Source organism: Ptychodera flava, chromosome 2 (assembly GCF_041260155.1).
Source record: "Ptychodera flava strain L36383 chromosome 2, AS_Pfla_20210202, whole genome shotgun sequence".
In the NCBI taxonomy this organism is placed as follows: Eukaryota; Metazoa; Hemichordata; class Enteropneusta; family Ptychoderidae; genus Ptychodera; species Ptychodera flava.
In genome coordinates this window covers 3,806,508-3,818,063 of record NC_091929.1, presented here as the reverse complement: position 1 = coordinate 3,818,063, position 11,556 = coordinate 3,806,508, and the positions used below count along the sequence as shown (strand labels likewise).

The 11,556-nt window shown below is 37.2% G+C and overlaps 1 protein-coding gene across 2 annotated transcripts; it reads left to right on the top strand.

Annotated features, from left to right (window-relative positions):
- The first annotated feature begins 290 nt into the window (after nucleotides 1-290).
- LOC139151672 (uncharacterized) lies at nucleotides 291-11,215 on the top strand. 2 transcript variants are annotated; one of them, XM_070724619.1, is made up of 10 exons: nucleotides 291-354; nucleotides 1,082-1,161; nucleotides 1,618-1,845; nucleotides 2,076-2,305; nucleotides 3,166-3,207; nucleotides 3,839-4,060; nucleotides 4,900-5,127; nucleotides 5,254-5,292; nucleotides 8,721-8,942; nucleotides 10,382-11,215. In XM_070724619.1, the coding sequence occupies exons 4-10, from the start codon at nucleotides 2,296-2,298 to the stop codon at nucleotides 10,621-10,623; spliced, it is 1,005 nt and encodes a 334-aa protein (XP_070580720.1). In that variant the 5' UTR covers nucleotides 291-354; nucleotides 1,082-1,161; nucleotides 1,618-1,845; nucleotides 2,076-2,295; the 3' UTR covers nucleotides 10,624-11,215. The 2 variants fall into 2 exon arrangements, with proteins under 2 accessions (XP_070580720.1, XP_070580727.1); XM_070724626.1 differs by having other exon boundaries at nucleotides 308-350.
- Nucleotides 11,216-11,556: the final 341 nt, after the last annotated feature.

Below are 11,556 nucleotides of genomic sequence, written 5' to 3'. Positions count from 1 at the left end.
GTAAAAGTCTTACCAAAAATAACTAAGATGAGATGAGTATATCTATCTATCTATCGATCGATTGACCGATCGATCGATCGATCTATATATATACTTTGCTTTTAGCATCGAGCACTGTTTGAGAGTTTGAGAGTTTGGGAAAAAGATGACAACACTTTTATGTATTGATACGCATGCCTATTAACTACACCAGACTACTGCCAATTATGATGATTGAATACAGTTTATGTGGACCAATCGTACACTGCCCCATGAACAGTACCTCATTAAAGGCTATATAAGACGATGTTAAAATATTTGATAACACGTACTACTCTTGGAATCTTCAACCAGTCCCATATTCTAGGGCCGTACGTGAGTATCATCTTCATTATTGATTTAACTTTACCTAAATAAGGTTGTACGTAACACTTGGTCCGATTTAATGTGCAATTACATCTTGATCTTTACTTCTTCTAGACTGGCTAGTATGATCAGTACTCATTAATACTCGATGATTTCATCAAGTCTCTGTTAAAAGTATGATGCACAAGTTAAATCAAGAGTTGCTCAACGTTCATCCCGTCCACAATACATCTATTTAGATGACCTGCCCTCGTTCATGATTACCGCCCTTTTGATGTCGTCGTTTTTGAGAGAATGTGTAACTATAGTATGATATACCTAATTAAGAGGAGACATAATGCTATCATTTTGCAACCAGTATTCACTATCGCGGAGAGAGAGAGAGAGAGAGAGAGAGAGAGAGAGAGAGAGAGGGAGAGAGAGAGAGAGAGAGAGAGAGAGAGAGGAGAGAGAGAGAGAGAGAGAGAGAGGGGGGGGGGGCAGGGAGACTGAAAAATGTATGCTTTGACTTGGGAATCGACACACAGTATTTTGTGTAACAATATTGTTTTACATTTCCAACAGTCCTCCTCTGAGCGAACGCTTAAGAGAAAGAGTGTTCGGTACAAGTATAGAAAACATCCGGAAAATTGCATTATGTATTCATTTCTACAAATTATGCAAGGCCAATTGTTGTTTCGTCTTTATGGGAGACAGATAAAAGACTGAACATAATTTACTTGTCTTTCTCTTCCAGCTTGGTATCTGAAATGAACCTCGTTGGAGTCATTGTGGCCGTCGGCGTTGTACTTACGGGCTCGCATGGAGCCTCTCCAGGTATTATATATATCCTACTTCTTTAAATCAAAGTTATAGGAATTATTTGGCCACTGCTGCTACAATTAAGTTCAGAGTAAACTGACTAAATTAACCCTGGTATCATTTAAGGAAGCCGTTCACATAAGTCGCATTTGTTTGGAAGTAATTTCATCGGATGATCAAACCCTGAAGAGAACTGTCAGATAAACAGAGCGCGAAGCTGATACGAATATCTGTTCAGTTACATTTTAAATCTTTTGAGGTGAATACTTCCACGTATTTCCACTATTCCCAAAACAACTACTTCAACAGTAATGTACTTCCAGCATATACTTCCACAGTAGTGTACTTCCACCAGGCTAACATTATCGTCCCTGTTTAGATTAAGGTTTTTAATTACAGGCTTTGAAGTTATTCAAAGATGTGATTTTTATATTATCGACGACTTATTTCTAATTTCTGCCAACACCTCAGCCATATACAACGTGGCTTTGAATAAACCAGTGAGAGGAATTCATCTTACTGGAGATACTCAAGACACGTATCAGTTCCTGGTGGACGGTAATACGCAAACCTGTGCAGATTCTGGTACTTTGGTTGTCGGCCCGGCTTTCAGAATTGACTTGGGGGAAGAGTGTCTCATCGAAGCCGTCAAACTGACGTATGCACCAATATGTGCGACATCGAAGACAGGATATGGATGTAAGTATAAAAGATCATATATAATGGATGGATGGATGGATGGATGGATGGATGGATGGGTGGATTGATGGATGGATGGATGGATGGATGGATGGATGGGTGGATGGATGGACGGATGTGTGTGTGTGCAATTCTTAATGAATGGAATATTTTTTTCGCATGTACTCTTCCTAAAGATAGACATATTGATACAAAAGAGTACACTCGTTTTACATACATCCGAATTCCAGGTTATTTTCACACTACTGTGATTGAGATCAAAGGAGGAGATGACAATCCGACAGTCACTGATTGCGGACATCTTGAAGATGATCGAGGAAAAGAAGCTCAAGGAGAGGCGTATCTAGAGTGTACACCTGGTCCAGTCATTGGTAGATATGTTACAATCAGGAAAGAAACCACTAATATCCGCTCAATTTATTTGTGTGAGATGCAAGTCATCGGATACCAATGAAAAAAGGTGCTCCTAAAAACTGTTTATTTCTTTCATGATTGTTCTTGAATAACTAACAATAAATGTCTTTTCTGTTTACCCTGATGTTCGAACAAAATATCCTGTCGAATTTAGAAAAGCGTTGCTTACAAAATCCCTCAAGTACTGTCAATTCTTGGTCAAGTTTAACCACTATCCATAATCTTTTAATAAATCAAGTTACCATCGTCCTAGTTCTGCTTCTGTATCTATTGCTCTATGATTTATTGTGTCAGATCAGGGCGCCATAGTGTTCATATGATCAATCTTGGATATCGGAATTGCAGTCACGATAATTGTAACAACTAAGCTCGGTTATTGAACCACTCTATTTTAAGGGTGGGAATTTGGTGGAGCGATTTTGACCGTGAGGTCTTCGCTAGGTGACTATATAAGAAGCTGTACTTTGTGGGTTCGAGTCCGATCGAAAATCTACAGATTCATATTGTTTCATATTGATAACAGGAACTTTCGGCATACGTAAATTACCCATCACACAACAGTCCACCTGATTGACTTCTGCGTCAATTTCGATCCGGTATGGAACTTGCTCTGCAGTCGCCAAGGGATAAAGTCACAAATTTCTAATCGTCGGTCGTATCTACCGGACTGAACCGAGAGTTCACCCTCGTCAGACGTCAGGGCGTTATAATTTTGTTTTTGCTATTTCCCTTTGATAAATTTCATTTTATTATACATTATTAAATTTATCATCATAGGCTTGAACCCGGGGTCGATATCAATTAGTACATTTTGATATGAAATAATTATGGTTTGTTAAAATGTTGTGCTCGTAACACCAAAATTACTCGTATTTTTCTCTAAACATTAACCAACGCAAAACAAAGAGGTGGGATCACTCCAGCATCTTCATGTATCGCCAACTGAAGGTAAGAGTTTCCTGTTATCTTTATCCAAATTGCTATATGGCGATACGTGTACGTGGTAATCGTGCGGAAATAGCTTTGCAGAGCTTTAAGTTAATGCTGACAAAACGTTTGAAGTGCACTTGATATAGATTTTGTACCCTGATCAATAAATATTTTCTTCGTCCAATCTATCAGTCCCTGTTTGATGAAAGTTCCTTCGGTTTTATCCTGGTCATTCCTATAATTACAAACCATAATGCCATATTTTCCGTCATTCTCCCAGAATTTAGAAATTTGAATTGACGAAAGTTGTACAAAACAGTAAACGCTATATATGCTTTCAAAGGATAAGTGAACAACACCTCCAAACGATAAATAGGTTTAAAAGATATGATACATCAACCCTTTAATTTCGCAGCTATTTCTCCTATAGTTTTGGTTTCATGGCATATGGCTGTAAAAACCCAAACTATTTTTTTATTTTCCTATTATTCTTTATAAAATGACGATTTAATCATTCGAAGCTCTCTACGCGTACTTGCCTAATGTTTTTCAAAAAGATATACACTATGATCATTAACGAAAATGTGAGAGTTTGGCGCCTCAGGTCCAGACTTCCGTTACATTTGACAGTGAAAACGTTGGGTTTCAGGAAACGTGGCTTTGTATAAACCTGTTACTGGAATAGGACTTGTGGGTGATGGCGTAAACACATATCCTTTCCTGGTTGACGGTGATAGTGGTACCTGTGCTGATTCTGGCACCCTGGTTTTTGATCCGGCCTTACAAATTGATTTGGGAGAAGAATACTTTGTAGAAGGTGTCAAACTGGTGTTTGCACCAACTTGTGCCGTTTCAATCAGTGGACATGGATGTAAGTCAATCTTAACTGATATCAGAGTTTATACATGTGTGTCTTATGTTGTCTGTACTAGTGTGCCATATTATTGGGTTTGTTTTATATTATTTGTCTTTTCATGTACGCCTGCCTGTTGTTGATATAGTTGCATGTAAATCTATATCACTGTCAAGCACGTATGTATTTAATCGTTAACTAATGGATAGATGGATGCATATGCTTGCCTACATGCGCGCGTGCGAGGCGCGCGCACTTAGAGATATTTTTGGAGAATTTGCTTTCTCTCAGATATTAAAATAAGTAAACCAAAAATATATTTGTATGTATGTATGTATGTATGTATGTATGTATGTATGTATGTATGTATGTATGTATGTATGTATGTATGTATGTATGTATGTATGTATGTATGTATGTCTCTGACTTAAGATTACCTAGATTTTCTATTCATAATAGAACTGTATATATAACTTTCATAGACTATTCTTTCTTGGTGAGCTTAAAATTTTCACCAAAATCATTAAGCATTATCAAAGTTTGAGGGTCAACATTAATTTCCATCGTCTTTCCGGTCCGCGAATCATACTACAGTCATAGTCTTTCAACGGCAGTATGACAAACCTTAGAACCTTACCGGTGATCTCCTATAAAATGAAATATTAATATCAAGAATGTACTTAATCCATTAATAAGATTGTATAAACGCACAGATTTGACGCTGTAAACATGAATAATGGGTTGATAATTTTGTATTTCATCTAATGATAACAACCCTCATAACAGTACAAATGGTCAATCCATGTTATAGTTAATTCATTAGCCAATAGTACCTAAAACGTCCATGCATTCTACAGGTTACTACAAGCATACAACAGTACATGTCGGTAATGATCGACACCATCCCGACCACGACGAATGCGTCCATCTTCAAAATATTCCTGGCGAATCAAGAGGAGAGATTGTACTACATTATTCTCCCGGTCCAGTGAGAGGTAGATACGTGACACTGAAGAAAGAAGAAGACATGGTACGAGCTATTTATTTATGTGAACTTCAAGTGTTCGGAGAACCAGTACAAAAAGGTATGGTATTTTCCTTTACCCATTACCAACGCATTTGTATCAAGATTTAATGGAAACAGATGAATAAACTTGCGTCATTCCTATTTTTCTTACTTTGCCTTTTCTTTTCCATTTCTCTCCCAAAAGGACAGTCTTCGGGATTTCTTCAAGTCAATGAAAATGGCGGTAAGAGAATTTACTTTCCTACTATATACAGAGCTACAGTTATTGAAAGCGTTATACCAACGACCAGAGCTTGTTGTCTGTCATCTGTCGTCATCCGCCAACATTTTACATTCTTGGAAACTACATTTCAAGGAACATTTTATTTAGTTCTGAGGTCCAAAATTTGGTTTTCCGGGCCAAAATGATGACTAAAATCAGGTTTGTTCAAATTGTAGTGGACTACACCACTGTTGTATTTTAAGGCAATTATTGCCATTTGTGAAGAATCTTCTTCTTCTAATATTTGGTATACATCTTCCTAGGGATAACTTCATTGATATAGTTTGAAATAGATTAAATCTGCAAATTTTGGGAGGACTTTATTTGCTGTTTTGGTCAATTTGTTCAGTCATCCTCTCTGAAACTGCTTGTTCAGTAACACATAAATATGGTCCATATGTCCCTTGAAATAATCTGATTCAGTTTTGTTCAAAAGATGATTGAATGTGACAGTTTCGGGGACTAATTTACTCATTTTTGTTAAAGCGTGGTTTTCTCTATACAACTGGTCGTACAGCTGTGAAATTCAACATGCAGCTACTTAGGGATACCCATATCAAGTTATGAAAAAAACGTTAAGGAGGTAACTGTGTTCCTATGTGATGAGTATGTAGCGAAAGTGAAAAGTAGTGAAAAAGATGTCATGTATCATTTATCTATCATACAGGACTTTTAGCACCGTATTAACACATGGCATAACATATTGTGGTCAATATTTTTTGGTTTTTAACCAATTTCAAATGCATCTTGTACGTTCCTCTCCCTCATTAGTTCACTACCACTCCAAATATGGAGTTTTTGTTTCCAATTATGGTTTCGATGAACTTTAGCAATACTCGCACATAGTAGGTTAGTTGCTGATGGGAGATGACGTCAAGATGACGTCACACACAAAGATCTGCCAGCTAGCAAGATCAGCCATAGATAGTGCACAGCACTTCATCCAAAAGTATAGGTGGTGTGTCTTTTTGACCCGACTCAACGATTTATCAACACTCCATGAATTCACGTAAATTTCTGAGCAGAAATAAAGCGTGATATATACTGCCGGTGCACTAATTTCTGCTGCCACGAGGCCCACGTCATTACCTGTCAATATTTTGCCCGAGTGCTGGCCGTGAAACTCAGTCACTTGATACCCTGTACAAACACATAATTGGTGTTCTATTGTTGGAGTGTTTGTGGTGGTCATTTTGATCAAAAGAATTTTTGTACTTAATTACTGTAGTTTTAACATCATATTTTCATCAAGCATCTTGACAGACTCGCATTTTGAATGTATGGAGACAAGACAGCAGACACATAGAAATTCCTTCCAAAGAGGATGTCTGAGTCTAGCTCTATGTAATTAATATCACTATGATTATGAAGGAAGAGCTAGTGTTTAGCAGTAAAATATTCGCAGCGGAGTAGAAAATTCGCAATTGGGCATTGATTACTTGAGCACTGTAATCAATAAATAGATAGATACACAGCAGTTGTAGTGCACTTCAACACCATTAAATGACGCATGACGTGCAGAGTATTTCAACGTAGCGCTTTATACGAACAAGCTTTCAAAGAGTGACCGTTTACAGATTCGACTCAAGTTAACGTTAACGACGCAGCCGTTTTCTTTTCTTGGTATGTTCCTAGTGAGCATTTTTTCTTGTGATGAGAGACCGCGTTTCTCGCACACACTAAATATATTTTAATTGGAAGAACATAATCAACTTTAGATTTCAAGCATTTTCATATTCTAACATGATTACAGACAGACATTAAATACCAGAGGGGTAGGTGTATACCCCATTTACACACAGGTCATGATACTTTAGGGAGAAGAAAGAGCAATACAATGTATAAGCTTGGGTAACAAAGAAAATTGAGGAAAAGTATATGCAATTATGTTTTTATCAGGTGTACTACTTTAAAGATTTTTCTATAAAAATGGTCCCTTATTGGTATGTTCGATAAAAAAATTCAGTCATCTGAAGCTGATCATCGATGAGGTTTCCTCTCAAATCAGTATATGTTTTCAGTTTCATCCTTTGGAATGCCAAGACGTCTAGTAATAAAAAGTGAAACACGTGAAATAACGATGAAATTTATACGTACAGATTTTACGTGACCAGTTTTTCGTTTTTATTCACACACATACACACCTTTTTATATCTATATATCTATGATAACACAAATTACTTCGAGTATAACGTAATCTTTTACTTATGTTTCATGCATCTAGTAATCCTCAGATTATGTTACCCTTACTCAGAGCGTTTTTTTTAACAGCGTAGATTTGTTAGCATTGATTGTGTACCTTTTTCCTGATAAACAAAGAATATATCGCTTGCTTATGTTGGAGTGACTTGATACTCTGTCAATAGTTGACCATGATACATTAAAGACCTGGTCCTTGTTCTTGAGAAACAAAGTTGAAATAAAATTTGATTATCCAGTGCTGTTGTTACGGCACGATTGCGTGTGATTAGCGAAGCGTGTCTTCAAGGTATTACCAGTGAGGCCTGTGTAAACTTCCTCATCATGCTTATGGACTCCTGTTGAGACTTTGACCTTGTAAATGACACTCTTGGCTTGACAGTCACCTTTCAACGGACATGAAGACTAATCCCGGCGATTACAATCAGCTGGTCAATCTTTAGATGGTTTCCGGTGATTACCCTCTCATTACGTTGATCATACAGGCCATATTCTCCATGCAGCCGTAGATCACTTTAATTGTACATGTGCTTCTGTTAAAGATATTGAGTAGTTTACACCCCTTAGGGGTGTTAATCAAGAAGTCGATAGAATTTCTTGGCGATGTTTCCACCTTTTCACTGAAAGGGAAGTTGAACCACGTGATGTCACGTTTCCTGTTATTGCTCCTCTTGTTGATTGGTTAGCATGTACATATCAAATTTGATTTGGTTGGTGTAAGCACTGGACTTCAAAGCTGTGTTGTGGTGACCTTTGCATTTGTCAAGATTCCCCTGTCACCTCATATCATTGAGATGCGTTTCATTGTTTTGTGAATACACTATAACCGATGAAGCTTTTTAAAATAGGTGTAAAGTCATCATGCTTAGTTAACGGAAAACCTGTGCATTATTTTCACCCCAAAACTTGTCACATTCATCAAAACTGGGTTTATTACTTGTTTTCTCTGTTCGAAATATGTAACAATAAGATCCGGAACAGATAGTAGGGAGAAATATATGAACTTATCAAGTAATCGAGTCAATTGTAAGGTTCTTGCTTCAAGAGATTAACCGATAGTGATTCTGGTGATTGGCCTTCTCAACAAGCATAATGTTCGATGTTCACAAATGTTTCTGAGACTGAATATTTAAGACGAGGGTCTGCTGCTTTCCAAGGATTAACATCATGCATATATGACAACTTTTCAGATAACGTGGCTTTCAATAAATTAGTCAGTGGTATTAACCTAGTTGGAGATGGTAAAGACACGTATCAGTTACTGGTGGATGGTAATACACAAACCTGTGCAGATTCTGGTAGTTTGGTTGTTGGTCCAGCATTCACGGTTGACTTGGGAGGCGAGTACCTCATCGAAGCCGTCAAACTTACATACGCATCAACATGTGAGACATCGATGACAGGGTACGGATGTAAGTATCGTATGTTATGTTATAGAGATGATCTAGAAGAATTTTTTCAAATACAGATTTGGATTTCAAACGAGGGTAGTCTTGATAATCTTATTCCGTACGTACATACGTACGTATGGTAAGTACGTACGTACGTATGTATGTGTGTGTGTGTGTATGTGTGTGTATGTGTGTATGTATGTATGTATGTATGTATGTATGTATGTATGTATGTATGTATGTATGTATGTATGTATGTATGTATGTATGTATGTATGTATGTATGTATGTATGTATGTATGTTCTCATTTAGCAGTCCGGGTTATGTCCATAGAGAGGATATTACGATTGACCAATCAGCGAACCTGCCGCCGCCAACGTCATGAATAATTAACCATGCAATCCTTGGCTCGCAGATTGTAATGAGTTCGGAACTTTCGGCCAGATTTCACTCTTTATTTTTAGCACTGGGTAGTTTTTAGATGTAGACGTTATGCACAATGTTCAGTATGGTCGAGATGGCGACTGACACTGGTGGTTATTACATCGAATATTACTTCTTTGGATGATTTTCCTGGCCAGGTACCGCTCCTAGAAATCAGGATTTGACCCTTGTAAATTTACAGCAAGTTATTTGTCGCCAAATATCGCCTATTTTTGGTCAAATTTTATTTAACCTTTCCATCTGTAGCATGGAGAATGTTTCAAGCTTTGCAACGATGGGTCAACTGTTCTTGTCAATGATCGGAGCACGATGGAGCACGATTTTTTCGATCACCATGCATTTCCCGGTACGATTGACCCTTCGCTCAGAAAAACGCGCGCAGAATCAATCGCCGAGAAGTTAACCAGAAGCATGTAAAGAATACGAAAAACGTCAAATAACTCTTTGTCGAACATGGTCTAGGGTAAAGAAACTCAGAAAACTATTCCTGAAGAAATCCTTACAATTTTGAACACGGTAGAACGTCGCAAATTGACTCGACACCTCCGGGTAGCCAACATTCTCACTCGATCGGTCACAGTGGATCTGTCAGGTCAGATCGCGATCTCAGCATAATATTTCAAAGTGAACCCACTTAACCTTTAATCTCATTACATATACAGTATATGATTGGTTCTTGCCTTAACCTCATTACATATACGGTACGCCATTGGCTTTTCCCAACTATCCACTATATGGACATAACCCGGACTGTTTAGTTGTAATATTTCTCTTCAATCCTGTATCGAACACTTTACCCATCTGAGAAGATACAACGTGCGTGCGTGTGTGTGTTTTCTTATACATACGAAAGAACAAGTGTTTATGAATCTGAAATACCGTTGTACGAAGATTTGATAATTGCAAATATTACTTATCTTTCAAGAGAAAATTAACCTTCAACAGCAATGTACTTTGATGTTCACCTCTCCGTTTACACCGTAGTTTAGAATATTCTGTTCTTAATGTATTGTAGGCTACTTTCATACTACTGTGATTGAAGTCAGTGGCGGCGATATTTCCCCTGAAGTCAAAGATTGCAGCCATCTCGAAGAAGATGAAGGAGTAGAAGCCAAGGGAGAGGCATATCTAGGGTGTACACCTGGTCCAATGGTCGGTAGATATGTTACAATCAGAAAAGAAACAACGTCTGGGCGTGCAATTTATCTGTGCGAATTGAAAGTCATCGGGATGTTTCTGAAACCCAGTAAAGAATGAATCATAATTGCGTAATTAATTAAAAACCACAGTAAACGACGATTTGAAACATAATTTTCATTTCTCTTATGACGTATCTGCATGCATACATTGTTTGTTTTGGGTAGGTTTATCCGAACACAAGTTTTTTATTGTAAAGCTCCTGTACTTAGAATACCTTTCTTCGAGTGAAGGAAATCTTAACAGTGTGGGAAAGCAATAAGTTACTAGGTACGGAATTCGGAAATAAAATAAATAGATTAATAAATGAACAAGAGACAAAAATGAATAAATAATTTATGATGTCATAAACTTTTTCTACTCACTGTATTGAAGAGTGTAAGAAACATGTAGCATCTGGGGGAAAACGTTAGTTAAAAAATTGCTTTAAGGAGTCTTCAACAAGTCTGCGACTATTAAGGAAATCATTCTTTTTATCTTAACACTAAAGATAAGTTGTGATCAAATTCTCGTGTGTGTTTAATAAATTGCTTACATTTTCTGCAAAGACAGATCTACACTTTTTAGGGAATGTATGCTTGGAATATACTGTACAAGGAGTGACAACTAGTATGACCCGCTTTATCAATGCACATTTCATCAAGTAGTTTTCTCTGACATCTAACGTTTGTTGATTAAAGGGCTTTTTTTTTTTGCATGAAGAATAACTGCATGGATACTCCAACGAAAACAGAGTATTTCATTATACATTAAATTGTTTTCAAACACCTATATATGTATGATTGGCGCCTTTTAATAGAGCTCATCTAACACGATTGGAACTAATTTGGGATAATTGGGTGGTGAAGTAATGTCGATTTAATCTGCAAATGTAATCTCATCTGCTTTTCTTTTTAAGTTACACACTTGTTTTTATGAGTAATTCGTAATATTGCAACATTCAGCCATATGGCACCTGACGCTTTTGAGAAATTTAAAAAATATAAAGATCCA